Source organism: Schistocerca piceifrons, chromosome 3, assembly GCF_021461385.2.
Source record: "Schistocerca piceifrons isolate TAMUIC-IGC-003096 chromosome 3, iqSchPice1.1, whole genome shotgun sequence".
NCBI classification, from domain to species: Eukaryota; Metazoa; Arthropoda; class Insecta; order Orthoptera; family Acrididae; genus Schistocerca; species Schistocerca piceifrons.
The window spans coordinates 691,669,721-691,694,977 of record NC_060140.1 but is presented as its reverse complement, the minus strand read 5'-3'; the positions used below and the strand labels follow the sequence as shown (position 1 = coordinate 691,694,977).

The 25,257-nt window shown below is 41.7% G+C and overlaps 1 protein-coding gene and 1 non-coding gene across 2 annotated transcripts in view; one reads left to right on the top strand and one right to left on the bottom strand.

Annotated features, from left to right (window-relative positions):
• LOC124788967 (ATP-dependent translocase ABCB1-like) overlaps nucleotides 1–17,146 on the bottom strand; it is a 75,518-nt gene extending 58,372 nt beyond the window's left edge. Inside the window, exons 1-7 of the mRNA XM_047256257.1 lie at nucleotides 17,049–17,146; nucleotides 16,612–16,678; nucleotides 12,864–13,018; nucleotides 12,614–12,758; nucleotides 7,215–7,315; nucleotides 3,589–3,885; nucleotides 436–628 (exon numbers count right to left, since the gene is read on the bottom strand). Coding sequence (XP_047112213.1) covers nucleotides 436–628; nucleotides 3,589–3,885; nucleotides 7,215–7,315; nucleotides 12,614–12,758; nucleotides 12,864–13,018; nucleotides 16,612–16,678; nucleotides 17,049–17,146 — 1,056 coding nt within the window. The remainder of the gene's footprint in view (nucleotides 1–435; nucleotides 629–3,588; nucleotides 3,886–7,214; nucleotides 7,316–12,613; nucleotides 12,759–12,863; nucleotides 13,019–16,611; nucleotides 16,679–17,048) is intronic.
• Nucleotides 11,190–11,264, top strand: Trnai-uau. Its single transcript has one exon. It is a non-coding gene; the product is annotated as a tRNA-Ile (tRNA).
• Nucleotides 17,147–25,257: the final 8,111 nt, after the last annotated feature.

Sequence of the window (25,257 nt, the reverse complement as noted above, 5' to 3'; positions counted from 1 at the left end):
CAATTTATATATGGTTTTCACATGTAAATTAATGTTATAATATACACTGTTTTCTATAGTTTTATTATTTTAGACGTACTAAAGATCTTGTACACTCTACTGTTATGTGAACGTAGGCTATAGGTACAATAAGCAATACATAATTAAAATAACTGCATAGCCACTCACAGTGTAAGTTAATATCTCTTAATAGCTTATCATCATACGTAAATACGTGGCATGTTGCCTAATGTGCATATAATTACCTTAAAACGATTGATTATTCTCCCAGTATGAAAATACCTTTACTACGGTTTATGTTCAAATGTCCATCAACATTACTAGAAAACGATATATATTGAAATTAAATCTTCTCTTACTGTCCTGATGCAGAGAAAAAATATAGCTAAGGATAATGGGATAAGATTTTTGTGGTCGTTCAGTCGAATAACTTACCGTGATCATGGTGGCAGCATCGTACACCTTATCGTCTGTTTTGTACATGTCTTCTATTATTAGCCCCACACCGTACCAGAAGGCGAGTGCGTAGCTGGCATAGATGACAAACCACAAGATACCGAATCCAAGCCCATTCAGCAGATTCCTTCTGACGTTGAGCTTTTTAGCAGACAAAAGATTTTTCTCATATCTGTAGAGAGAATTAAAACAAGGTTTAGATATGATGTGAAGCCTACTCTTTTTTGTTATTAGCGGTCAGGTGAATGTTTAAAATACGCAGATGAAGCACCGGTCATTATCCTGTAAAGAAACGTGACACTGGAGAAACTACAGCGGCCCAGTTGGGAAAGTGTGGTAGGGAATTAGACCTTACTGTTTCTTAATTGTCGGACCATGCAACCGTGCTGCATGAAACCCGAGCAGACTGGTGTTTTGGATGTTGAAACAAGACAGAGATGTACGTTTAATTTAATTTTAGTAAAATTCAGTGAAGGTACTTAAAGTTATAGTGCTAATACCAATTAAAAAATAACCTGAAACATTAAACTTAAGATAATCTGTGAAGATAGTCTTCTCTGGAGTGGAAAGAGTTTCTTAACACTTCAACTCCACTACAGTATCCATGTGACATTCAGTGTGCTCTGGCAGGTTGTTGAATACATATGCAACCACGTAACCATCTCCATCCAGTATTTGTGTTCGTGAAGGTTGTTTTCGTTTCCAGTGCTATATACACTCTTTTCACTATTTTTGAAAAAAAAACTGAACTATTAGTAATGAGAAAGATGGTTAATTAATATAAATATTTTAAGCAGTTACTTTTTTGGAAAGGAATTTCTAGAATCGACACCGAATATAACCGTCAAAACACGCTTCCATTCCCTAAAAGTACTGTAAGCTGAGTTTCCTTCATATATTATCCCATAACAAGTTAATATTCGACAATATGTAAAAGAAACAAATTTCTTCATTTTTAAATCGTCTGTAGAGCAATAAAGCGTTCTATAAACAAAGCTGGCCTTAAGTGCTTAATAATTCAAGGCAGTTTGTTTACCAGTTAAGGTTATAATATTCAGTACTTCGTCCTTCTCTCTGTTATCTTCTGTTTCGGTGCCGCTATGTTCACCGCGTGAACGTGTAGATGATTTAGAACCACTTATTAATTTTACGTAAGACCAAAACCTCTTACGGTTTTTACTCAGATCGGTTAACAAAATGCCTCTCTCATTGCTCTCCTTATGCTTTCGCTTGTCAGCCAGGTTTTGACTTCTCTTGAATCTGTGACGATGCTCTCTTTGATTATGTAGAAGTTTTCTAACACGGCTATTAAATGGAGATGGTTCTTTTTTCATACCTTAAGACATTGCTCGGAACATTCTTGTTTGAGGCTTACTGAACGATACTTTTCAATTTTTTTTCATGTGTGCTACACGTCGTAGTCCTCAGCACTGAATATTCGATGCTGACTGCACAGGTGCTCTTAAATTCGTATCCTGTCACTCTCGTTAAGCAATAATATTTTCCTACCTTTCTCAACATTGGTTGCAAAACTTGTAGTCATAGTATGTATCACAGCCTCATTATCATTCATACCTTCCTTTACGTCAACTGACTCTGTAAGCTCTGATCTGTTTGTTGTTAGGAGGTCGAAGATATTACCTTCACGAACTGTAATTATCCGCTCGAAGTAACTTTCGGACAAGCCACCCAGAATAATGCCGCACGAACCCCTGTCTATGGCACCAGTTTTGCTGGCATGATTCTCCGAGTCAACTTGCCAAGTTGAAGCCACCCCCCAATTACAAAGGCAAAGTAAGGCAAATTAGTAAGGATATTCTGAAGAGATCCTGAGATGCAACACTTGAGGAAGCAGGATGTCCGTGACGTACTGTTGTGCCGTTGGAGGTCCAACAGTCACTACCGACCTTAACATACCTGGTGGTTCCCCACATCTTGAAGCCAGGGGTAATACCGCTGTGCCGGCGTCATGTTCGCTGATCACTGTTATCCAGGGTAGAGCCGCACCCTGATTCATCACTGAACGCAATGCGACGCCATTCATCAGCTGCCTATCCTTCGCCGTGACTTCGCCACTCCAGACGCTACCTTTGCAGTGTTAATGGCAGCCTACTCGTGGGATGGTAATTCCCTAGCTCGGCTGCTCCTAGTCTCTAATAGTGCGAGATGACACAGACCGTTGCAAATAGTCCATTAGTTGTTCTCGGGTGGCAGACGCAGGGATGCCATGGTTACGACGTGCTTGGTACATAATGAGAGCCTCTCGTACGGTGGCCAGACGTAGTCAACCGGAACCTTCACGACGTTTGTGCCTGTCAACACTTTCCCAAGCAATCTAAAATCTGGCCGTTGTTACATCTGGACGCTCTAAAAATCTGGACATTTCACGATTTGACCAGGCGGCCAAATTGAGATCCACAATGAGGCCTCTTTCGAAGTGTCAACAACCGGTATAGCTGCCTCACACGAAGTATGCGGCATCCTTTATATTGATCATTGCACGAACAACACAGGTCCACTCTGATGACCGTTGTATCAGTCACAGAGAATTGTGAACGCTGATCACTTAGACACGCGCCAACGCTGTGTACATCTACGAAGTTACATTGAGATTCGACAATGTTTTTTGGGTGTTCCTCCTTTTTTTTTTTTTTTTTTTTTTTTTTTTTTTTAAGGAAGCGTAACCAGTCATGCATGTTCGACTTTCGGACGAGGTCTCCGCAAGAAGACCGTAACAGTATAAATACCATAGTTGCTAATTCCTACCAGCAACCAACGCCAACAACATGACGATGACTAGCAGTAGCTTCTAAGAAATACTGTCGGGTTTACTCGAAGTGATCCAGTGGCAGACCCGAAAGCCATATGTGGAACGGGTCAGACGGCAAAGCCTAAAGAATCATAAAGAGCTGTATGTAACTCCGCTCCGCACACTTTGAAATTATAACAGTCGTATCCGTAGAGCCGTTCACCAGCTGGTCCATTGTGAAACATTGAGGAGTTGTTACTGAACGAAAAAACGCATCCGGAGATATATCAACAACAACTGAAAGAAAAAACTTCCAGTTACATGACTCTAAGCAAAGTTTCATTAGGTACTAATTAATGGATTATTGCTGAAAAGAAACCTACCTTTCCACCTCCTTCTCACGGCCTCCAAAGGCAATGACGGTCCTTACGGAGCTAAGCACCTCTTCCGCAATAGCTCCAGCCTGTGCGTACTTGGACATTTCTTTCTTGGCGATGCGCGATGTTGCGAAACCGACGATGCCAATGGCGATGACGCTGACAGGTAGGGAGATTAGGCAGATAAGCGCGAGTTCCCAGCCGCGGTAGAGGGCCAGGCCCACACTGCCCAGAAAGGTTACCACCATCTGGACGAACATGGGCACCTTCTCCCCAACGCCGTCCTCCAGCTTCGTCATATCCCTGTCACACATCAAGTAGCTCATTACATTTTATTTTTGAAATTTCTTAATGATTCTTTTGTAGTTTTATCCATTGTCATTATGTACACTATCTGACCAAAAGTATCCAGACGGCCTTAAGCTGAACTGACCACAAGATGTCGCCCGAGGATGAGCCACCATTGGAAAAGGTGCAGAGAGTACTTTGTTGGTAGTAGGAGATGCAGCAGAATAGGTGGGTCAGGAGCACCCTGTGACTTCGAACGTGGACCAATCGTTGCACATCACCTCAGTAACAAATCCACCAGGGACATTTCAACTATTTTAAAGGTGCACGAAGCAGCATCCGTGAGGCAATGGTTTGTGGACAATAACATTCTTGAAATGGACTGGCCAAACCAGAGACCCAACCTGAACCTACTGGTGCACCTTTGAGATGAGTTGGAACGTCGACTCTGCTACAGACTCAAGCGTCCTACATCACTGCGTTCTCTAGCTTCAGTTCTTGAGGAAGAATGAGCTACCATTCCTCCAGAGACACCTGGTACAAAGTGTCCCCAGCAGACTTCATCTTGGTCTACAACGCGTTGTTGTAAGCGTCTCTATGGCAACGCCTTTTCAAAGCTCTATAGGTGGCTTTTGTTTCTGCACACTACAGCCGTTTACCCTTCGCTATTTAAAGCTGTCAAGATCGCTGCCAGGTGTCAGGGATTTCCTTAAGTTGATTCGACTGTAAGAGTGTTTTAGTAGTAAGCAATAAGTGTGTTAAAACTTCATGCATGACACGACATTTTTTCGAGCACATCGGTGTTTATGACGTCATATCTCCGGAACTATGAGTCGTACAATGATCTATTTGCGTAGGTACATACAGCGAAATATCTGGATACTGTCAGTGAAATGTGTTGTCAGTGACCCTAGTATTAAAAAGTAATAAATTAAAACTTCATGCAAGAGGTGGCATTTTGTTACGCTTCTCAGTATTTGAAGCCATATCTATTGAAGTATGTGTCGTACAGCGATATACTTTTGTTTCTACATTCAGCGGAATATGTAGATACTGTCTCCAAAATTGGTAGCGAATAGATTTAGTAGCTAAGAAATGATAAATTTCGGTGTCATGCACAATGTGGCAGTTTTTCACGCCATCTCAGAGTTTATGTCGTCGTAGGTCCTGAACTATGAATGTCTCCATGATATACTAATATTGTAGGTGGAACAAGTGTACTAGAATAGAGCAGTTCGTAGGCTTCACTGTGTGCACATGGTATGGCAGGCAGTAATACCTTCCGTATACAGTGCGTTAAACGCCCCACTGGTACACTTGCGTCATTTGAAAAGAAGAATGATCACTAATCGTCGAACCACACTACTCGCCTCCAGTCAGCTGGTGTTCAATTAATGTGTAGCCTTATATGCTGCTGTCAGCAGTGGTCTTCGGCGAAGTGGCCTTCTCCCGAAATGTTCACTCTATGTGGTTCTGTTCGCAAAGTACGTTCGGAAACAGACAGAAAATATACTGCATTCGTTGGCGGCAGAATTCCTGTCACATTTGAAAACATGTTCTTTGAGAAGGTCTGGCGCTCGCTTCTAGTTCATATCAGTTAGGACCATTCTACTATAATAGCTCTTACGCCATGCTACGTGGCTGCGAGATATACACCATTCCTTGAAGACACATTGGACAGTCCTCGTCGATGCGCCAACAAAACCTCAGGTTCATTCACTGTGTGGGCATGGGTACTACCAAACATGATAGCTTCTTTCTGCCATCCTGTCACGTCTCCACAACGACCCACATTACGCGATAATTTTAATCAACCGACTAGCACGTACACCCGACTCAACTGCCAAGACTTACCAGTTGTACAACACTACAGCGCGCTACAGCGAACTGCCTGCTCTTTTAAGGGAATGAAATATATTTTTTCTGCAACTTTTTATCTTATCATTTTAATAGTGATTGTGAAAAAACATAAGGATATTTAAATGGCATACAATAAAATGCATCTCAAGATTACAGCTAACTATCAAAACCTTTCAAGTTAGTTTATCTTGTGTAAAAAGAAAATTAAAGTATGCATACCTCTTAAAATATGTTTGTTTGTATATTTGTAATGGCAGACAAGACAATGCATCTCAAGATTACAAAATGATTCAAATGGCTCTAGGCACCATGGGACTTAATATCTCAGGTCATCAGTCCCCTAGACTTACAGCTTCTTAAACCTAACTAACCTAAGGACATAACACACATCCATGCCCGAAGCAGGATTCGAACCTACGACGGTCGCAGCGGTGCGGTTCCGGACTGAAGCGTCTAGAACCGCTCGGTCACAGCAGTCGGCTCAAGGTTGCAGCTAATTACGAAAACCTTTCTGGTTAGTGTATCTTGTGTGAAAAGTAAATTGAAGTATGCATACTTACTATAGAAATCGATGAATGTATATTTGTTTGTGTGTTTCATATCTCCTCTTAAACTAATAGACTGATATCAACCAAACTTGGTACACACATCGACTGTCAGGGAACAGTCGCTGTGGGATTTCACGTCATAAAACGAGAGGCGTGAAAAACTGCTGCATCATGCCTGACGTTTAAATTTATTACTTCTGTTTTGCTAACTCTACTGGCAATAAATTCGCAGACAGTTTGAGACAGACACATGTCAATCGATTTGGCATTATCATTTCAGATATGTTCAATAATTTTCTATACGTGAACTACTATCTGCGGTGGTATGTGATTGTTGTAGCATTGAGCATTTTAGTAGCTGTTGTATTATGCTTTCTCGAGTTGATTTCGTAACCTGAGGATTCTACAGTAAATAGAACTGCTCAGTGGAATGAACAGGTAACTTAACAAATAATCTGTGTTACAAATAAAAGAGAGCAATACAAAGATGAGCAGTAATGTCGACGAGCAGTAGAAAGATCGTAACATGTTACACAATCAAACAAAATGAAAAATATAAACAGCAAAATAAGGCAAAGTAAGTGAAAGAAGTCGACTGCAGAAAGAAGTGACACGATTAAACAAAATAATGTAAGCATGAGAGTCGTCAGAAGGCGGTTGTTACTGGTGAATACAGCTTTCTTCCATAGAAAATGTTTACTGCCTGCAGTTCATTAGCTTCACACATGCTTTTCGAGAGTCTCATGCTAGATTACCACAACTACTTTTTCTCCTGAACAACAATCCTTTTGTCCTATACTGTATTAAATTCTTCGCAGATAAAGATTTTGAGACAGTTTCCTCCAAAAGCCTGCTGGACTTTATGGCGTAAGTGGAAGGACAAAATTTGGCACGCACAGTGAACGGTGGGAGGCAAGTTATTTCTCCAGTACTTACTCCGACATGCGGCTAGCGAACTCCCCAGACTGGTGCACGTCGTACCACCCGATGTCCTGACGTAGCGCCGAGAGCAGGTAGAGGTTTCGGATCCGGTGAATCTGCAAACGGCAACATGAGATCATGACATATCGCCAGGTGCGGCGTACAAGTATTCTAGAAACATCGTTGCTCTCACTACTCATTTTTGTTATAAAGGCTAACAAAATGAACGTAGGAATACTTTAATTATAATAATATAAACAAAATACAAATAAAATATCTTTCCTGTGCAACACTAGCTTTTTATTCTCGTAAAGTAATGAGTGCTGTCGACAGGGGAACACAAATTGATTCCATGTTTCTAGTTCTTTAAAAACAGATACAAACGTTCTCGGACGCAAAAACATTTATTTTGATGGTAACCGGTTTCGGTCAGTTTTGACCATCCTCAGACCCTCATGACGCGATGATAGTCGGTGGCGGTGAATGGAGCGGATGATGTAATTCCCACGAATGTCAACTTGTCACAGCAGTGAGCAGCTGAAGTTCGTGGCGTTACAACACCCGCTCCATTCACCGCCACCGACTCCCACCGTAGTATGAGGGTCTGAGGATGGTCAAAAACTTACCGAAACCGTTTACCATCAAAATAAATGTTTTTGCGGTCGAGACTATTTGTGTCAATTTTTAAAGTACTTTTTGCCGGGCAGCTACTCACGACGAGAAATGTTATCAAAAATCACCATGTTTCTAGCTAATTTTTTGATAACATTTCTCGTCGTGAGTAGCTGTCATCAGAAGTCAGGCCGCACCTTTTTGTAACACCCTGTATATTGAATTCAATAATTTTTTAAATCTCATTTAAAGTGGATCTTCTTTATCGGTAATGTAGAAATTTTTCACAAGCCGGCGGACGGCTTGCTGATTAAAATTGTCTGAAATGGCCTTCCTAGAGCTTCTGGGCCTTTCCTCATTAGGCGTTGAAAATGTCGAGGATTCATCTACCTGGTCTCTTTGAAAATGTCGAGGATTCAGCTACCTGGACTCTTCCCAGATCTCCTGATCGCTGAACGGAGGTAAATTATACACAATTTGCTTCTTCCATTCTGTTCAACGTGGATTTCAGTTTGAATGGAGCGTCATCAGAAGAATGTCTGATATGAAATTAATGCAGGATGCTGTGTCAGTGTATGGTGTAAACAATAACGGTGCATCTGTATTTTGGTTCCAAATGTTCAAACAGTATGAACGTTAATTTAAGGTATCTATAAGAGAATATTGGAAGTCGGAAGGCTAGAAAATTGAGGAGATACGCAGGAAGACCTGCACAGGACGATGCCTTGTGAAGATATTGGAAGCCTTCTGTTAATATAATACGATGTGCCACAAGTAACGGGAAGATGCGTTATTTTTTGATTGCCGAAAATTCACTATAGACAGTCCTGCCTGTTAAACGTGTGGAAGTATGCATATTGAGCAATATAAAGAGAAACGACCACACAAACTAATCTTGTAAAGGCGGATGACAGAATGAGATTCTCAGGAAGTGTAGTCCACCCTTAACGCAAGCATCTTACAAAAGCATCGTTCGACCGGTACATGAGTACCACTCCTCAGTCTACGACTGATAAAGGATATAGAGAACATCGAAAGAGCTTAGTACATCGTCACGTATTCGTTAAGCAAGTGCGAAACAGCTAGGGAGAAGGTATACAATTGCGCGCAGACAAACCAAGATTCAGGTTTTGCCATGGTTTCCCTAAATCGCTCTAGGAAAATGCAAGGATGATTTCTTTGTAAAGGCACGGTCGATTTCCTTCCCTTATCCGAGCTTGTGCTTCGTCCCTGATGACTTCGTTGTCGACGGGAAGTTGAACTCTGATCTTCCTCCATTGTTTTCTCAGTTCTGTGGCAGACACTTCAAGAGAACCGTTCTGCTTCACGACGTGACTTGCTGTTAAAATTTCGAGAGCGTACACTTCCAGAAGAGTCAAACACATATTGCTTCATCTCACATATGTCATGTGAACAGAGACTCTTTAGTAGCATTTGCCCCATCGTGCACGGTCCCCTGTTTTCATGATTTGGCAGATTTGTTTTGTTATTTAACTTTGTGGCCGAATGTCCCTGCAGTTGCTACAGTCGTAAATTAACCTAAGGAAAGGTAGTCGAATGCACCAGGTGTTTACGAATACTGTTAACTTCGTTCTGTGTGTTATCATAATTTAACTGTTTGTGTGTCTTATTGGTGGAGGTTGGAGACCATATCCATAATTTGTATAAACGAAATTGGAAAATCGTTAAAAAGTCAGGTTGAGTCGCATAACAGATCAAAAGTCATTTAATCCGACGTGCGCATCCGATTCGGATCTTGCTATCTCCCTGTCTCACTAGTTAGCACACTGAGAGTTAAGCTAAACGAGCACGTCGTCCCGTTAAAATACTGGAAATGTAACCTTAGAAAGATTCGAGCTCCTACGGAGATATGTCAGCAATCGTTGTTCCGAAGCACGCATTGACTTTAGAAAGCAGGCTACACACGTCATCCCACGCAAAGACCATTGCGCAACAAGAGTGGCGCATTGTCAGAAGAGAGTACGTGTTCTGAGTTTCTTGCAGACAGAGTTCTGCTGCGGTACGGATAACGGATGGGTCATAGTGTGCGATTAAAATGGCGTGGCAACTGGAAACGTCCACAAAAGTTGAAGTACGCGGGACAGTACTGTTCTTGTGGGTAAACCATCTAAATTCCGCACAGACTCACTGGGAAATTCTGGTGGTATGTGGAGCAAATGCAATGTCGACTCCAGCCTTAGTGAAATGGCGACAGTTTAACCAAGACGGCATAAACGATAGTGATGCTGATCGGAAAGTCCAAATTTTGCACCATGTGATTTCCATGTTTTCGACAGGCTAAAAGAACATCTGAGGGAAACGATATTTTCCAACGTTCACACAGCGGTTCTGGAATGGCACAATGTCCAAGGAGCAGATTCCTGTCATTGAGAAATCCAACGATTAGTAGGCTGTTGACAAAGGCTTGGTCACTGCGTTGAGAAATAGTGTCATGTATCTGTGTCACTTTGAAGTGTAGTGTAGTATTCAATAAAAGTTTATTAAAACTAAACTAAATTCCGTGCGGACAGGCTATGAAGGCCCAACAGTAATGACCGGCAGCCATGTCATCCTCAGCCTAGAGGGGTCACTGGATGCGGATATGGAGGGGCATGTGGTCAGCACACCGCTCCGCCGACCGTATGTCAGTTTACGAGACCAGAGCCGCTACTTCTCAATCAAGTAGCTCCTCAGTTTGCCTCACAAGGGCAAAGTGCACCCAGTTTGATAACAGCGCTAGGCAGACTGGATGGTCGCCCATCCAAGTGCTAGCCCAGCCCGAGAGCGCTTAACTTTGGTGATCTGACAGGAACCGGTGTTACCACTGCAGCAAGGCCGTTAGCAAAAGTTTATTAGGTTGCCAAAATAATGTGTACCTTGATGAACAAAATTCTTCTGGGGGTTGGCCGGCGTCACTGTAGAAATTGTTTTACTGGAGGAACGGTGGCCGCATTTATTGCAATACGTCATATTTCTGGAAGACGATCGGCCGTTGAATTTAGAACGCTAGTCATGACGAAAGGGAAAGGGTAGGAAGAATATGTGGAGATGGTTTCTGCTCTTTCGGACAAGAAGAGGGTCAATGGCCGGTTAGCCTTAACTATATATGGAGATGGTATCTGTTCTGTCGGACATGTCCGAAAGAGCAAATACCATCTCCATATATTGTTAAGGCTAACCGGCCATTGACCTTCTTCTTCTGTGCGGATGCTCACTCATTGCCCGAACTCTTATGGGACTCGGTAAGATTGTCTGCAGCGAGTAATGAGTGTAGTAGGCGGGGGCACTACGAATGTATTGTGTGGACATTAAGTTGGGAATGTGAGTCTCACGGGGAGCGTGCAAGGGATAAATCCCTAAAGTCGCACTATCCTCTGTGCCCTCAGTGGCTCAGATGGATAGAGCGTCTGCCATATAAGCAGGAGAACCCGGGTTCGAGTCCCGGTCGGGGCACACATTTTCAACCGTCCCCGTTGATGTATGTATATCAACGCCTGCGGACAGCTTAAGGTATTGAATTAATTATCTTTAATCACGGTAGGAAGAAGGCTATTCGTGGAAAATCTGACTTGTTGGTGATTGACGCAAGTCTGGAAATCAGCTTTTGGCTTCTGGTGGACATGTTTTCTTCCTGGTGGGCGCGGAAATTCTCTGACACTCCTGTTTAGGTTGTTGTGTCCCTGCCCGTGTGGCTGGTCCCGGCGGAGGTTCGAGTCCTCCCTCGGGCATGGGTGTGCGTGTTTGTCCTTAGGATAATTTAGGTTAAGTAGTGTGTAAGCTTAGGGACTGATGACCTCAGCAGTTAAGTCCCATAAGACTTCACACACATTTGAACATTTTTTGTCCCTGCCCCGTCAGGTTTCCGTCCTGCAATCTCTCGCGGCCCCTCGGACAGGGATAGCCGGCAGCCAGTACGCCGGAAGTTTGTAGCTGTCTTCTCTGTTGATGTTGTGAGGTTGCTTAACGATTTCATTCACCTCTCATATGTTTCGTTGGCGCTTCCACGGTTCCTTTGCCAGTAGACGCCCTTCCTAAACAGTATAGGCTGTCCACAGTCACGGCGTTGTTCAGCTATCGCCGATTTATTGTGCTGTCCTAGTCGTACGTGCCAGGCGTGTGCTGAATGGCCTCCCTGACTAGCCTATGTCGGCAGCTCTCCACTTGTACTCCTGTAGTATTAAGATCGTTCACTGCATTCTTGGCGGAACCTGTCACGTCGTGGATCTTGACTTCTGTACACACGAGGAAGCAAACATGCCCACCACAAGCCAAACGCTGATTTTCAGACATGTGTCAATCATCGACAAGCCAGATAATCACCGAATAGCCTTCTTCCTTAGGTCCCTCCCTCTTCATGACTAGCGTCTTTTTATTCTAGGGAGGATAAAGATGTATAAATATGGGGTACTGACACCGACAGTTTGCAATTAATAGAGGCGTCTTTCCTCCAGTGCACCCACACTGAGGAAGGCCGTGGTAATACGGTCAAAACGTCCGTTTTGTAGTGTATATATTTTAAATTATTCTATCTTTTATGCTATGACGTGATGAAACATGCAGAATAATTTCAGTCGTTTTCACACCGTCCGCGGAAGTCTAAGTAGTTATGTCAGTGCGTAAATTGCAATTTAAATTTACCTTATACCATTCGCAACATAAGCAGGAACGGTGGAAGTGACAGTAGCGCAGAAAGCAAAGTCCACCACTCAGAGCAAATATGCTCAAGGGGAATAGATGTAAACCCGCATGTACCGTCTAGATGTAGATGTAGATGCAGATTCGAAGAAAACAATCAAACTAACCTGTGTGTAAGCGATGTAGTTGAAGCACGCGACAGCGACATAGGTGCAGAGGAGTGTGGCTGCGCCGATGATGCTGTTGTTGACGGCGAAGGTGTGTACTCCGTCGAGGAAGCGTTGGGTGAGTTCCGCGTAGGAGAAGTTGCCGCTGGTGGTGGTGGTCTCCTCGGAGTACATGACGCGCAGTACGGCGTCCGTCAGCGTCTCTCCCGGGTCCCGGCGGTTGCCGGCCATGAAGGCTGTGGCCGCCGACACGATGGCTGGACCCAGCTCCGACCCGAAATCCACCATGATGCCGGTCAGGTCGCCGAAGAAGAGTACGTTCAGCGGCTGGCACACGCCGCTGCCCACGGCTCCCACCAGCCCCACAAACATCAGCAGCTTCTCCCACGCAGTCGAGAACCGGTACTGTGGAAAGACACCGTGTGCAGCGCCAACAGCTTCGTAGGCTGACCTTCCATTTAAACGCTGACAGTAATCCACTGTCATGCAGGGTGAGCCCGAACTACGTTGACAAAATTTCAGAGGCTGCTCAGGGATATTTCCTCAGTACTATGGCATAAGGGATGGGTGGTGTTACTCCAGTCACAGGCGTCACCAGCGTGGAATTAATGAGTGGGTGGGGGAGAGGGGGAGGGGCGAAGAGCGACACACACACACACACACACACAATAGATGAGTTACAGGTCACAAAAGGGGATGTAACGGGAGATCCACTTGAAAAAATTAAGACCTAAAATCCCTTTCTGGAGCATTCTGAAAGCCTCAGTCCATACATTTCAACTGGTACTTAACACTTCTGAAGCGTGCCTATTTGAGCCTGGATTAAAACGTATTTTGCTATTACTGAGTATAAAAAAGTTATGTAACATTAAAATTTAAATTTACCGGCAGTGTGTGTATGATTATTACGTATTAACTCCCAAACAACCGTAGAGATTATTTCATATAGAATACTTTTCCAAAGTAAGTTCTGCTTAATATTTATTGTAAATGTAAATAAATAGCCTATTACATACACGATTTAATTCAGTTTATTTTTCAAACATAAGAAATAACATATAAAAACGCGAAGAACTATGAAAACTAGGAATAAAAATACAAGAGTTGAATTGTCATAAACGGTAATTAAATGCATTGTAAAGAGCATAAGGTAAAATAATCTTACAAAATTCTTCGTATAGTAATCTAAATACATTTCTTCTGTTGTCAAAACTGTAATATACTCTGTAAAAAAATTTACTTATAATAATTCTTTGGCCTTTTTTACAAAATTACAGTATTAATCAATTGCCCTGAACTCTCTTCAAGGCAAGTCGTCTCGGCGCATGCTCTGAATGTAACTTTATTATTTACTAACACCGGACAGTGCGTAATTGTCGCATAGTGTTCGATTGTTTGCTGCCTGTCTTCTGACCAATCCTCCTACAGAATTAGAGCAAAGCCAAGCAGGTTCACGCTAATCTCTCCTGCTCCTTTATCACTCATAGTCGTACCAACACAGCTCATTAAAACTTGTAATATTGTCTTTTTAGTGAATAATATAAGCGAATTTGATTTACTGGCATGTTAGTAAATCCTGTAAATCATTAAAACCTTTTAACGAGTGTAATTAGTTAAGCTTGGGTATATTCGTTTTAAGGTGCCATTTTTTGTCAACTAAGACTTAAAAAATTGAACATTTTCGAAAAATAATGGGGTGACATGCCACCATCTCTACCCCTACACTCTTCGGCAATGACATCCAAGATCTCAGTCACCTTTGTTTCTCCAGAAATATGTGTATTTTACTAAAAACAAGAAACGTTTGTTTCTCTAGGGACTTTTGTTCAAAACTATCGAAACTGGCAATGCTTCGCAGTTGCTGAATGTGTATGGGAACTGGATATACATCCTTTAGCTGGGGTATTCCAGGGAATTGTTTCACAACGTAATTTTCGGCTCCTCGTTACGATTCGCCCACTTTGAAGCCATGGAACTCGAAATTATAATAAATCATTCACAACATGAACGGAAAAGACTTCTTTGTTTTTCATTTTTTATTTTTTATTGTTTTTCATTCATTTAAAAAAATTTGTACGCAATAAAATTAAAAAACTTTAAAATATACAACAGTTTTCGTTTTCTAGATGCTGTGTGGTAAGACTATCCACCGGTTTTCTGAACTGTCAGTTTATGAAAGGGGACTTAACAGCTGACCATGGTAAAAACACTCTCATCGTAAATCGATAACATCTGGACACACAGCCTGCAGCATTCTTTACTGTTACTGCAAACGAATCGGCCCAGACAATAGTTTTTATGAGGCACTAGCAGCTGTGTCGAGAGAGATGTGTCTGATACCTGTGGCGTATGCTATGAACAAGGATTCGCTTTGTCCGGATCCTCGGGTAATGTGACATTATGCATGCACGTACAACACAGGTTGCCCACGTTCTAGTAAGCAAACCACCAGTTTCCGAGCCAAAAAGACAGGACTCGGTGAGTCCCTTGTTTATCCGCTTTATCTGGAGCTGTACTAGGGTCAGTGTGCTATAGTCATTTATTAGGAGTAGCGGTCTCTCGCTTCACATATTTTATGCTTCCTGTCTGTATTCTGACATGGTTCTGTGGATGGGATTAGGTGTGACTGTGTGATGCACATCTGGACTATTACATACAAGCCTCACGTGGGTAAGTTTAAATGTATTTGTATGTACATATGTCATTATCGACTATCAGACACAATGTATCTCTCCCACGCACTGTACTGTTGCTTGCGGTTTACATATAAATGTAGATCTCGTCAAACCCTGATTTCGAAACAGGCTATGTACTTCTTGGCCGGAACTTGTAATGTTCAATGTTCTTAAGAAATAAAAAATACCTGTACATTCAGTGTGCCACTCTGAGTCAAATGGACGCCTATAATCTTCGTTTCCCTTCCCTCAGGCCATCCTCTCTGATTTTGAGCTTCACTGTTCCCTATATGTTGCACATATTGTTTGTAGCACCACGTTTGTAGCATTTCTGAACGTACCAGTGACGTGGTGGACGTGTGAATAGTAAAGAACAGCACTTCTCAGTTACGATCGCTTTCTTTTCCGTCACGCAGAGTGAGCTCGCAGCTGCAGAACATTCGTTACAAACTAGACAACCTCCCTCTCATGTCAAGAGAAAAGTACGTCACCCATTGTAATAAAATGGAACACCTGTAGCCGTCCTTTCCATGTTATTTATTATATAGCTAATAGTTTCGGTGATTTAATACACCATCTTCAATCCTTAACCGACGGTGAGGAGGTGAATTCCTATGGTATACATGACCCCATCAGTGCCCGACATCTGTGAACTGGTTTCCGTAGACTATTATAACAACAATGTGGTGTCTGCTATCATCAACTACTAACTTATAGGACAAACATTCAAAATAGAACGTCGTGAGAGAGCGAAACGAGAACGACTAGTAGCTCAGATAAGAAGAGAAAAGAAAATTTTAAAATGTAGTGCTACAGAGTAATGCTGAAGGTTAGATTGGTTGATCATGTAACTAATGAGAACGTTCTGAATCGAACTGGGGAGAAAAGAAATTTGTGGCGCAACTTACGAAAAGAAGGGATCATTTGAGACTTAAAGGAATTGTTGACACTGGAGGGAAGCGTGAGGGGTAAAAATTTTAGAAGGAAACCGGGGCTTGAACACAGTAAGCAGATTAAAAGGGACTCACGTTGAGGCAGTTGTGCAGAGATGAAGAGGCTTTCACAGGATAATCTAGGACGGAGAGCTGTATTAACCCAGTCTTCCGACTGAGTGTCACAACTTATCTTTCACAGATTCATTAAAAATATAAAAAAAAGGCGCTGGTAGCTTTGAGATAGGAACAGTTAGCAAAACATTAACAAAAACATATAATCAATGAAAAACTCATTTTAAGAGAAATTTGTTTTCAACTTCTGTCATTCTTGTTACAGAACCCGACACTAATTCTACTGGAGTAAATAATTTACATATCGTTTGCTTACCAGCTTAATGAAGGACACACTAGGGATTTCTTCTGTTTTTTCTGACTTTTCAGGTTCTATGAATTCCCTAGAACAGTAAATATTAATTAGGACATAGTTTCGTCCTATAATAACTTGCATTACTTTTATGTTAGCTACAAACTATAAAACATATAGTCGTAGTGACTCAGCAGAGATCTATGACAGCTAAAATAGAACATCAACGTGAAGTAGGAGCAAGAAATGTAATTAAATGTAGAAATTACAAGGATTACGGTTCAAGTTGCAATAAAGATTATTACGACACACTAGAAAAAATTGCATTTTGAATGCCAAAGATAAATTTTAAAACACTTGCTACAAACAGATATTACAAGACGAGCGAAGACAAGAATGGAGGTTGAACAAATTCTCTATAACGTTTAAGACAGTACTTAGACATAAAAAAAAATACTTACACATCAAGTTCCCCAGTCTTGTTGCCCTGTTCGTCCAGGCTCTTAACTCTCACCACTTTTATTGGCTCCGGATCACTTTCCTCCTTCTTGACCTTCATTCTTGTTCAGAGTGTATAAATCTGAAAACAATCCATCCACCGAACTTCAGCAATTACAGTTTTATTACGTTTGCCGTATAACCTGTTTCAATTCTCATACAGTTATTTGATTTAAATTATGAGACACGTACAACTGCAGTTACCGTGTCTTATTGTTTAAGAAGTTTTGTAGAAAACATTTCAGTAACGTATCATTCTTGTATATTTTACCTGCTCTAAAAATAGCATTCCCTTTTATTTCCTTTCGAACTAAACTTTTCCTGTTTTCCATGATTCAATGTGCTCTTTCCAAAAAATGCCCGAAACGCACAATGTCAGAAACACCTTCTCCACTTGTGATTATTTCATAACAAGGGACTTTCACCTTTTAAGAAATGTATCATCGCCTGCGGGGAAGTCATGTAATTTTTCTCCTACTGTGTCTGTATTTCGAAAGCGAAGTGCGTACGACCACACTTCCAATTACTTCTCGTCGATATAGCCATTTTTATTTACCAGTAGATCAAATTCTATAGCAAGTACCCTATTCCTTAGGTGCAATGCTTCTCTTTGCCACAGTTTACTTACGGGTTACGCAGTATGTGAATTCTCTCATTGTTGTCTGTTCCTATTGCACGTGTATTATTTTTCTGAAAATATTGTACATTATTATAATATTTGGTTATAAGAGATTATACGTTATATATAAATCAGCACCTGGCTTGCCTTTTATTCACAGCGCATTGGTACAAAGTTTTAAGAAATCTCGACCTTTAGGGGATTCGTTTCCAGTGACAAGAGCTTCCGCTCAGAAAACGCTTTTATCAGAATGGAAACAGCGAGGAAGGTCGTGATCTATGCATGGATAGCTCCGTTGGAAAGTGGTGAAAATACTTTGTCATCTAGTAATGTGTAATCACTCATCCTTTCGGAATGGAAACGGCATCTGTATTTCCACGTTCAAACTATATCGCTAAAGTAGTCCTTCAGGGCGTTCAGAATGAGCTCGATATTTGTTGTTAATTATTATTTCTTACACGATATTTTTGACTTGCTTATGTTCTCTATAAAGATCAGTGGAATATATTTGCTGTGATGTCCATTACCTTCTGTGTCGCGAGAAGCTGTATGACCAGTACGGAATTTAGCCAACGATTTAGGGGCCTCTGCCTCGACAATATAAATCTCTTTCATACCTTGCCTGATATTTTTCATTTTCACTCGTTGAATGCATTGCTTTGTCTATCCTTGAAAGAACATACATTGTTCCGATTTCGAGTGTCGGTCCGGCACACGGTTTCGATCTGCCAGAATGTTTCATATCAACGGACGCTCCGCTGCAGAGTGAGAAATTCATTCTGGATTTGTTTACGGTTTGTATAATACAACTTTTTTCCTATTTGTCGTCTCAACTGAATATCAACAAAATCTTCAAACCCAACTTCCGTCATATCCAGTATCCGGCATGAAATGAAATACGAGACTTTAATATAATCTCATTTTTATCAGCCATGATTGATAAACACTTTTCTTGTCTTGGTAATAAGAAATCAAAGAAATGAATTTGACGGTCTCGCACTAACACCTAGTAATCAACTCACACTTAAAAGGAAAAATAAATGTAATTCTTGCTTTTTTTTCTAATTGTAAGGATTTTCCGTCCTGTTTGCGCCCGTTGACTTATGCAGTATATATCGGGTAATTGCAAAAGAAAGCTAACCAATACAGCAAGAGTTCAATACAAGAATGAGACAAGCAACTTTCTTTTGAGTTAAATTTGTCTTTCGCATGCTGCAAAATACATCCCTTCCTATCTGCAACTGCGTTGTCGACCTAACTGCTCATAGTGACATTTATATGACAGGTCCGATGAATGGTGGTAGTATCGACAAGTCTCAGCGGTTAAGAATCACTGATGTAAGGTACACATCGTTCGAGTAAACAAAGCTGACACTCGACGCTCTGGCCCATGAGAGCGACCGTAAATGGCACATGCCTGTACGGTCGCTCCCAACAGCCACCACCGAGTGTCAACATTGTTTAGACGGTTTTTACGTGTTCATCTATTTGCATATTGTCGTAACAAAAGTGATAATTTAGGTTGTGTTTTCGTAAGAATGAATAGTAAATGTAGAACACTGACTGTTCATCATCCCTGGTTATTCTGCGATATCAGGTGAATCTCATAACGAAACAAAACTCATAGTTCAAAATTTCACATTATTCTGGTTCTTTTTAGGTAGCTCTCGCCAGTAATACGAGTGTTAACATTCAACTTAATTACTACATGTTTCAGTGATCTAGAATGCCAGATAATCACTCATACAAATGCAGGAAAGCTACGTAACTGAAGCGGCATTTTGATTCTACATTAAGCTTTAATTTCGTTTAGTGCTTTTATTATGATTAATGTAACGTGTCAGATTTCATGTTTATGGTTTCCATACGATCAAGCACTATGGCACCCGAGCTCTAATCAACAGCTTACTTAGCTTAAATAACCTTCTATTTACAGGCACTTCATATGTACAAGGCTGTATAGTGAAAATTATTTTTTACCCTCTTCATTCGTGCCACTGAAGCAATATTTTATTTCAGTTGCAGAAACAATTTTTTTTGAGTCATCAATCTTCGGACTGGTTTGATGAGGCCCTCCCGGAATTCCTCTCCTGTACTGAACTCGTCATGTCAGAGTAGCACTTGCAACCTACACCCTCAATTATTTGCAGTATTTTATATTTACAGTATTTTGTATCACCAGAATCTTTTACGTATTATGCCCACCTCTGTGACATCATTATATGTTTGACCACAATTGCCACGTAGCTTACGATCTATTGCATTGGAAATACAACCATCTGATCGTGATGCTGCTGAGCCTGGTAGATAGCTCTTGGGAAAATAAGTTTTGCAATAGATAAAGCCATGACATTTGTATTGCGTTTTAGCCTCTTTTTACACCACAGTCCAATGGAACTACGAATAAAATAAATTTTACTGCTGTATTTTATTCAGTTATTTTCTTTATTTATATAAACATTACTGTCGTTGTTAATGTCGTAAAATGAATGACACTACAATAACATGCAGCTAAAATTTTTGGTATTACCAAATGCAAAATATTTTAATAGCCGTTATTGTGAGTGAAATAACGCCACGGTTGCTTCGAGTCAACCGACTGAAATCTAAATCAAATCCCAAACAGTTTTAGTTGTAAACAATTCACTCAACTTTAATTTGGTGGTTCAGATCACTAAGTAGTAGGAATGAAGAAGCACAACATAATCGTATCTTACCGGGTACCGAGATAATCGCCGCTAGCAGACTCTAAACTCAAACTCCTTGCTTGTCAAATGACAACTGCAGTGTGTTTTCACGCTCATTCCTATAAGAGCAGTGAAAGTGACGTAATACGAAGATGAACCAGCAACTCCCGCCCCTTTAGTCATATCTGACAAGTTATCAGAACGGATAAACCATTTAAGTCGTCATGTGACGTTCCTCCCACGTTGCACTGGACGGATTTATCATTGTGTGACCGGTTATCACCTGTTATCACAGCTGATACGAATTGTCACGTGAAGGTAGTTCTTGGGGTCAAAGTCAAAAGCTTCATGGGGTACAGTTTTAATGGTTTAGCCTGTCACTCTTCACCATTCCTCAGGGTGTTAAAAGTCTCACTGTCCAAAGGGACAGATAGTGCAACGGAACGCCGGCCGGAGTGGCCGAGCGGTTCTAGGCGCTACAGTATGGAACCGCGTGACCACTGCGGTCGCAAGTTCGAATCCTGCCTAGGGCATGGTTATGTGTGATGTCCTTAGGTTAGTTAGATTTCAGTAGTTCTAAGTTCTAGGGGACTCATGGCCTCAGAAGTTAAGTCCCATAGTGCTCAGAGCCATTTGAACCATTTTTTTGCGACGGAACCCACAACAACGACACCCAGGTGTCGGAAACGCATACTGATTGAGCACTAAGAACCCATAATCACTTCCGTGGTGGAAAAAGATAAACAAAAAGTACAATCCTCAAACATCGTTACATCAAGTTGACTTGAGGTGTCTTGTGACACGCTGGCGTGTATTGAGCCAATAAGCAACATATAGCCCTGAAGTATCTGCTTGATGGTCGCACTGCATAAAATGGAACGCTGCACATGGTAGGAACTGTGAGACATGCACTTTCTTTACGGTGCAGCTGAGCTAAAGGCAATGCGGAACCCCGTACCCTCTTTTCTACTCGTAATTATAGTGTTCTCTTATTTCCATTTACTATGAGTGCCTGGTTGCGCCTGTTAAACAGATGACCCTGTAGGAACTTGTCTATCTATCGAAACATACATTGACATGACCAAAGTCATGGGATAGCGACATGCACATATACAGATGGGGTTAGTATCGCGTACACTAGGTGCAGAAGACCACTGCGTTGGCGGAGATGTTATTTGTACTCAGATGATTCATGTCAAAAGTCTTCCGACGTAACTAGGGCCGCACGACAGAAATTAACAGGCTTTGAACGCGGAATGGAAATTGGAGCCTGACCAGGGGATGTTCCATTTCGGAAATCGTTAGAGAATTCAATATTCCGAGAGCCACAGTGTCAAGAGTGGGTCGAGAATACCAAATTCCAGGCACTTCCCCTCGCCACGGACAACGCAGCGGCCGACGGTCTTCATTTAACGACCGAGAGCAGCGGCGTCTGCCTTGAGTTGTCAGTGCTAACAGACAAGCTACAATACGTGAAATAACCGCAGTGTACGACGAACGCATCCGTGCTGCGAAATTTGGCATTAATGGGCTATGGCAGTAGACGACCGACGCGAGTGCCTTTGCTAATAGCACGACATCGCCTGCAGCGCATGTCCTGGACTCGTGATCATATCGGTTGGACCCCAGACGATTGGAGTAAGGTGGCCTGATTGGACTTTCCCGACTTCAGTTGGTAAGAGGCGATGGTTTGGTACGAGGGTGGCGCAGACCCTGCGTAATCATAGACCCAAGTTGTCAGCAAGGCACTCTGAATGCTGATGGTGGCTTCATAATGATGTGGGCTGAGTTTACATGGAATGGACTGGGTCCTCTGGTCCAAATGTACCGATCCTTGATTGGCAATGGTTATATTCGGCTGCTTCGAGATCATTTACGTTCATGGATTTCATGTTCCCAAACAACAATGTCACCTGACCACAATTGTTCGTGACTGCTTTGAAAAACATTCTGGACAATGATTTGGCCCGCAATGAGTCCCATTGACTCATTTATGGGACATAAACGGGAGATCATTTCGTGCGCAAAATCCTGCACCGGCAACATTTTCGCAATTATGGACAGCTATAGAGGCAACTTAGCTCGGTATTTCTGCAGGGTACTTCCAACGACTTGTTGAGTCCATGCTACGTCGGGCTGGAGCACTACGCCGGGCAAAGGGAGGTCCGAGGCGATATTAAGAGGTATCCCATGACTTTTGCCACATCAGTGTACGACTCCCTACCAAAAACAGCAACATTAACACTTAGACCACTACTTTAAAGTAATCTGAACTTTCTTACTAATGTTAACCGTAGTTTTACTTGTCTGAATATTTCTTAGGCTATCGTGCTTCGCCCGAAGCGTTTAGTGGTCAACTAGCGGTTCCTGTATCCAGAAACAAAGTATACACTTCAATGTTACCTGTAAATATCGTTCTGATACGACAATTAATTTTTTGCACTAAAGCACAGCAATAGCACTCACCAATGGGCTAGCAACAAATACTTACTCAACGTGAGAATTTCCTCCTAAAATGCAATAATCCTACTTGCTAACACCGGTCGCTTCGTCCTGAAGATACGAACTTCGAAAGTAGTGCTCATTCAACGTAGAATAGATAATGAATTTATAATTCCAGAAATGTAGCTTTCTTGTACCAAAATGAAATTATCAAGATCGTAAATGACTTCCTTTTCAATCATTACTTTACGAACTACGCAAAAATACGAAGTTTTAATCGTCATCAGACTGAAATTACTTTAATCTCGAGACTTTTACTGAGTGAGTTCTAACAAATGAAATTTAAGCATGTACTGTAACAAAGCGACCATCAGAGTTATGTATCACCACTTAGTTACGTTAAAAAACCACACAAACATTGCATTTCGCTGTTGTTGCTCTTCTACACCGTAAACATTAATTTTAACAGAGGATTTAAGCAGAGTAATGATAGGTACTTGATAAAAGATGTTAAAACTACTTATAACTAGATTTCAGTATTTTGAACACAAAGTACTTTTCACCACAATTTATGTTGAGCTGACTTTCTTGTATGTGAATAACGAAATAAACTCACTTTAGCGTACCTTAACAGAAGAAGTGCTGTAAAAATACTTTTGTAAATTCTTCACGTGTCTTATTAATTAGGTAGACCAGACTATATAATATCTACGTTTGGGAAACATTATTGACGTCTTTTTTATATCTGTCATATTGATCTGGATGCAGGATTGTGGGTGATCAATAACTCGTAGAAAAAGGATACCAGCAGCCAATTCATCCTTAAAGTTTTATTATTTAAGCAACCTGTTTCATCATCAACAAGTGGAGACAACACAGTTGCTGTCGTGTGTTTGGAGTGTACATGTCGAATAAATAAACGTCCCCGCTAACGAAACGTCGAAATTGGTTGCTTACATAATATTTTTTAGGAAGAATGAGGCTATTGGTATACTTCTTTCAGCGAATTCATGAAGTTAGATGGTGTAATTCATGCAACAGAATATTCTAGTCTGGAAAATTCTTGCGTCCACTGCTAGAATTATTTATTAACGCAGAAGTGCTGATTACCGCCTGCTGATTACCTCCTTCTTCCATAATTTGTGCCAACATTATCACTAATATTTGTCTCGCAGAGTACGTCAGTACATGACCTTGCTCTAACACTACTGACGGGTTTGTATGCGTATTGTCATATCGCTGGCTTGGTTGCGGAGTGTCTTTGCGAGGGGCTGCATTTTGCAGAGTCGAGCATGGGACACGGAGCTGCTACGTTGTGTTGTGGGTAGCTCTGCATGGGAAAGGCATTATTATGGAAGTTCAAATGTGGCTGCCAGTGCCATTATTATGAAGTAACGAGATATGGCTGTGGATTCAGTGAAAAGTGCGTAAAGAAGTAATTAACTATGAGCAGCGCTGCCGACAGCTTATTTTGAGTATCTGCCCGTTTGCGTATCGTACCATAAAACGTCAATCATCGGCGCTGTGTTTGGCCTCCCAGAATGAAAATAATATGAATGAGTAAAAATAGTTTACCGCAAAGGAGAGCAATCAAGTGCCAGTGTCTTGTAGCGAGCGTAAAAACATGCGTTCGGTCATCGCGTTTCCGCATCATCAAGGATCAACCGCGTCGCGACGGTTACACGCACGTTCGTACGAGCGAGAACCGTGAACTGTAAATTAACTCTTATGAACAGTGTTATATTATTGCATGTGTCAAGAAGGACTGGTAATAGATATCAGTGTGTACGTGACGCGCGTAAGAAGTTTCGTTCGACCATTCCGTTTCCGCATCATCAACAATCACCCGCGTCGTGTCGGTTACGCGTACGCTCGTCCAAGTGATAATCGTGGACAGATAATCATCATCGTTGCCTGTGTATTTATCGCCGAAGGTTCGGCCAGAGTAAGATTGTGAAATACGTGTGACGGCCTGAAGTTCAATAGTGACAGACATTAACATGGTCAAGAATGCTACAATGTAATAAGGGCATGATAATTATGAGCTCTCATCAAATCAGCAAGAATGTTAATTGGCATCAACGCTTACGACTTCAAGTGTAAACAGTGCAACCTGCGATTTTCTTATTGTCTCAGAATATATTTATTCATACCAGACGTGGAACAGTGTCGTGTTTGGTGTTAAACCCGCCTGCATATTTATATACATAATTTCAAGCAAGCCAGCAACAATGTGGAGCAGCGTTAACGTGACCGGCGCGGGAGTATCAGGCACGAGGTGTGGACAGGGCACACGGTCAAAACGAGAACAGTTTAAGGGTTCTCCACCAGTTGCACCCCCGGGCGTGTTACGGGCTATTCTCCACAGTTTCAGGATATCTGCGGTAAACTTCGTTCCCCGTAACAGGTGTTCACAAAATGGAA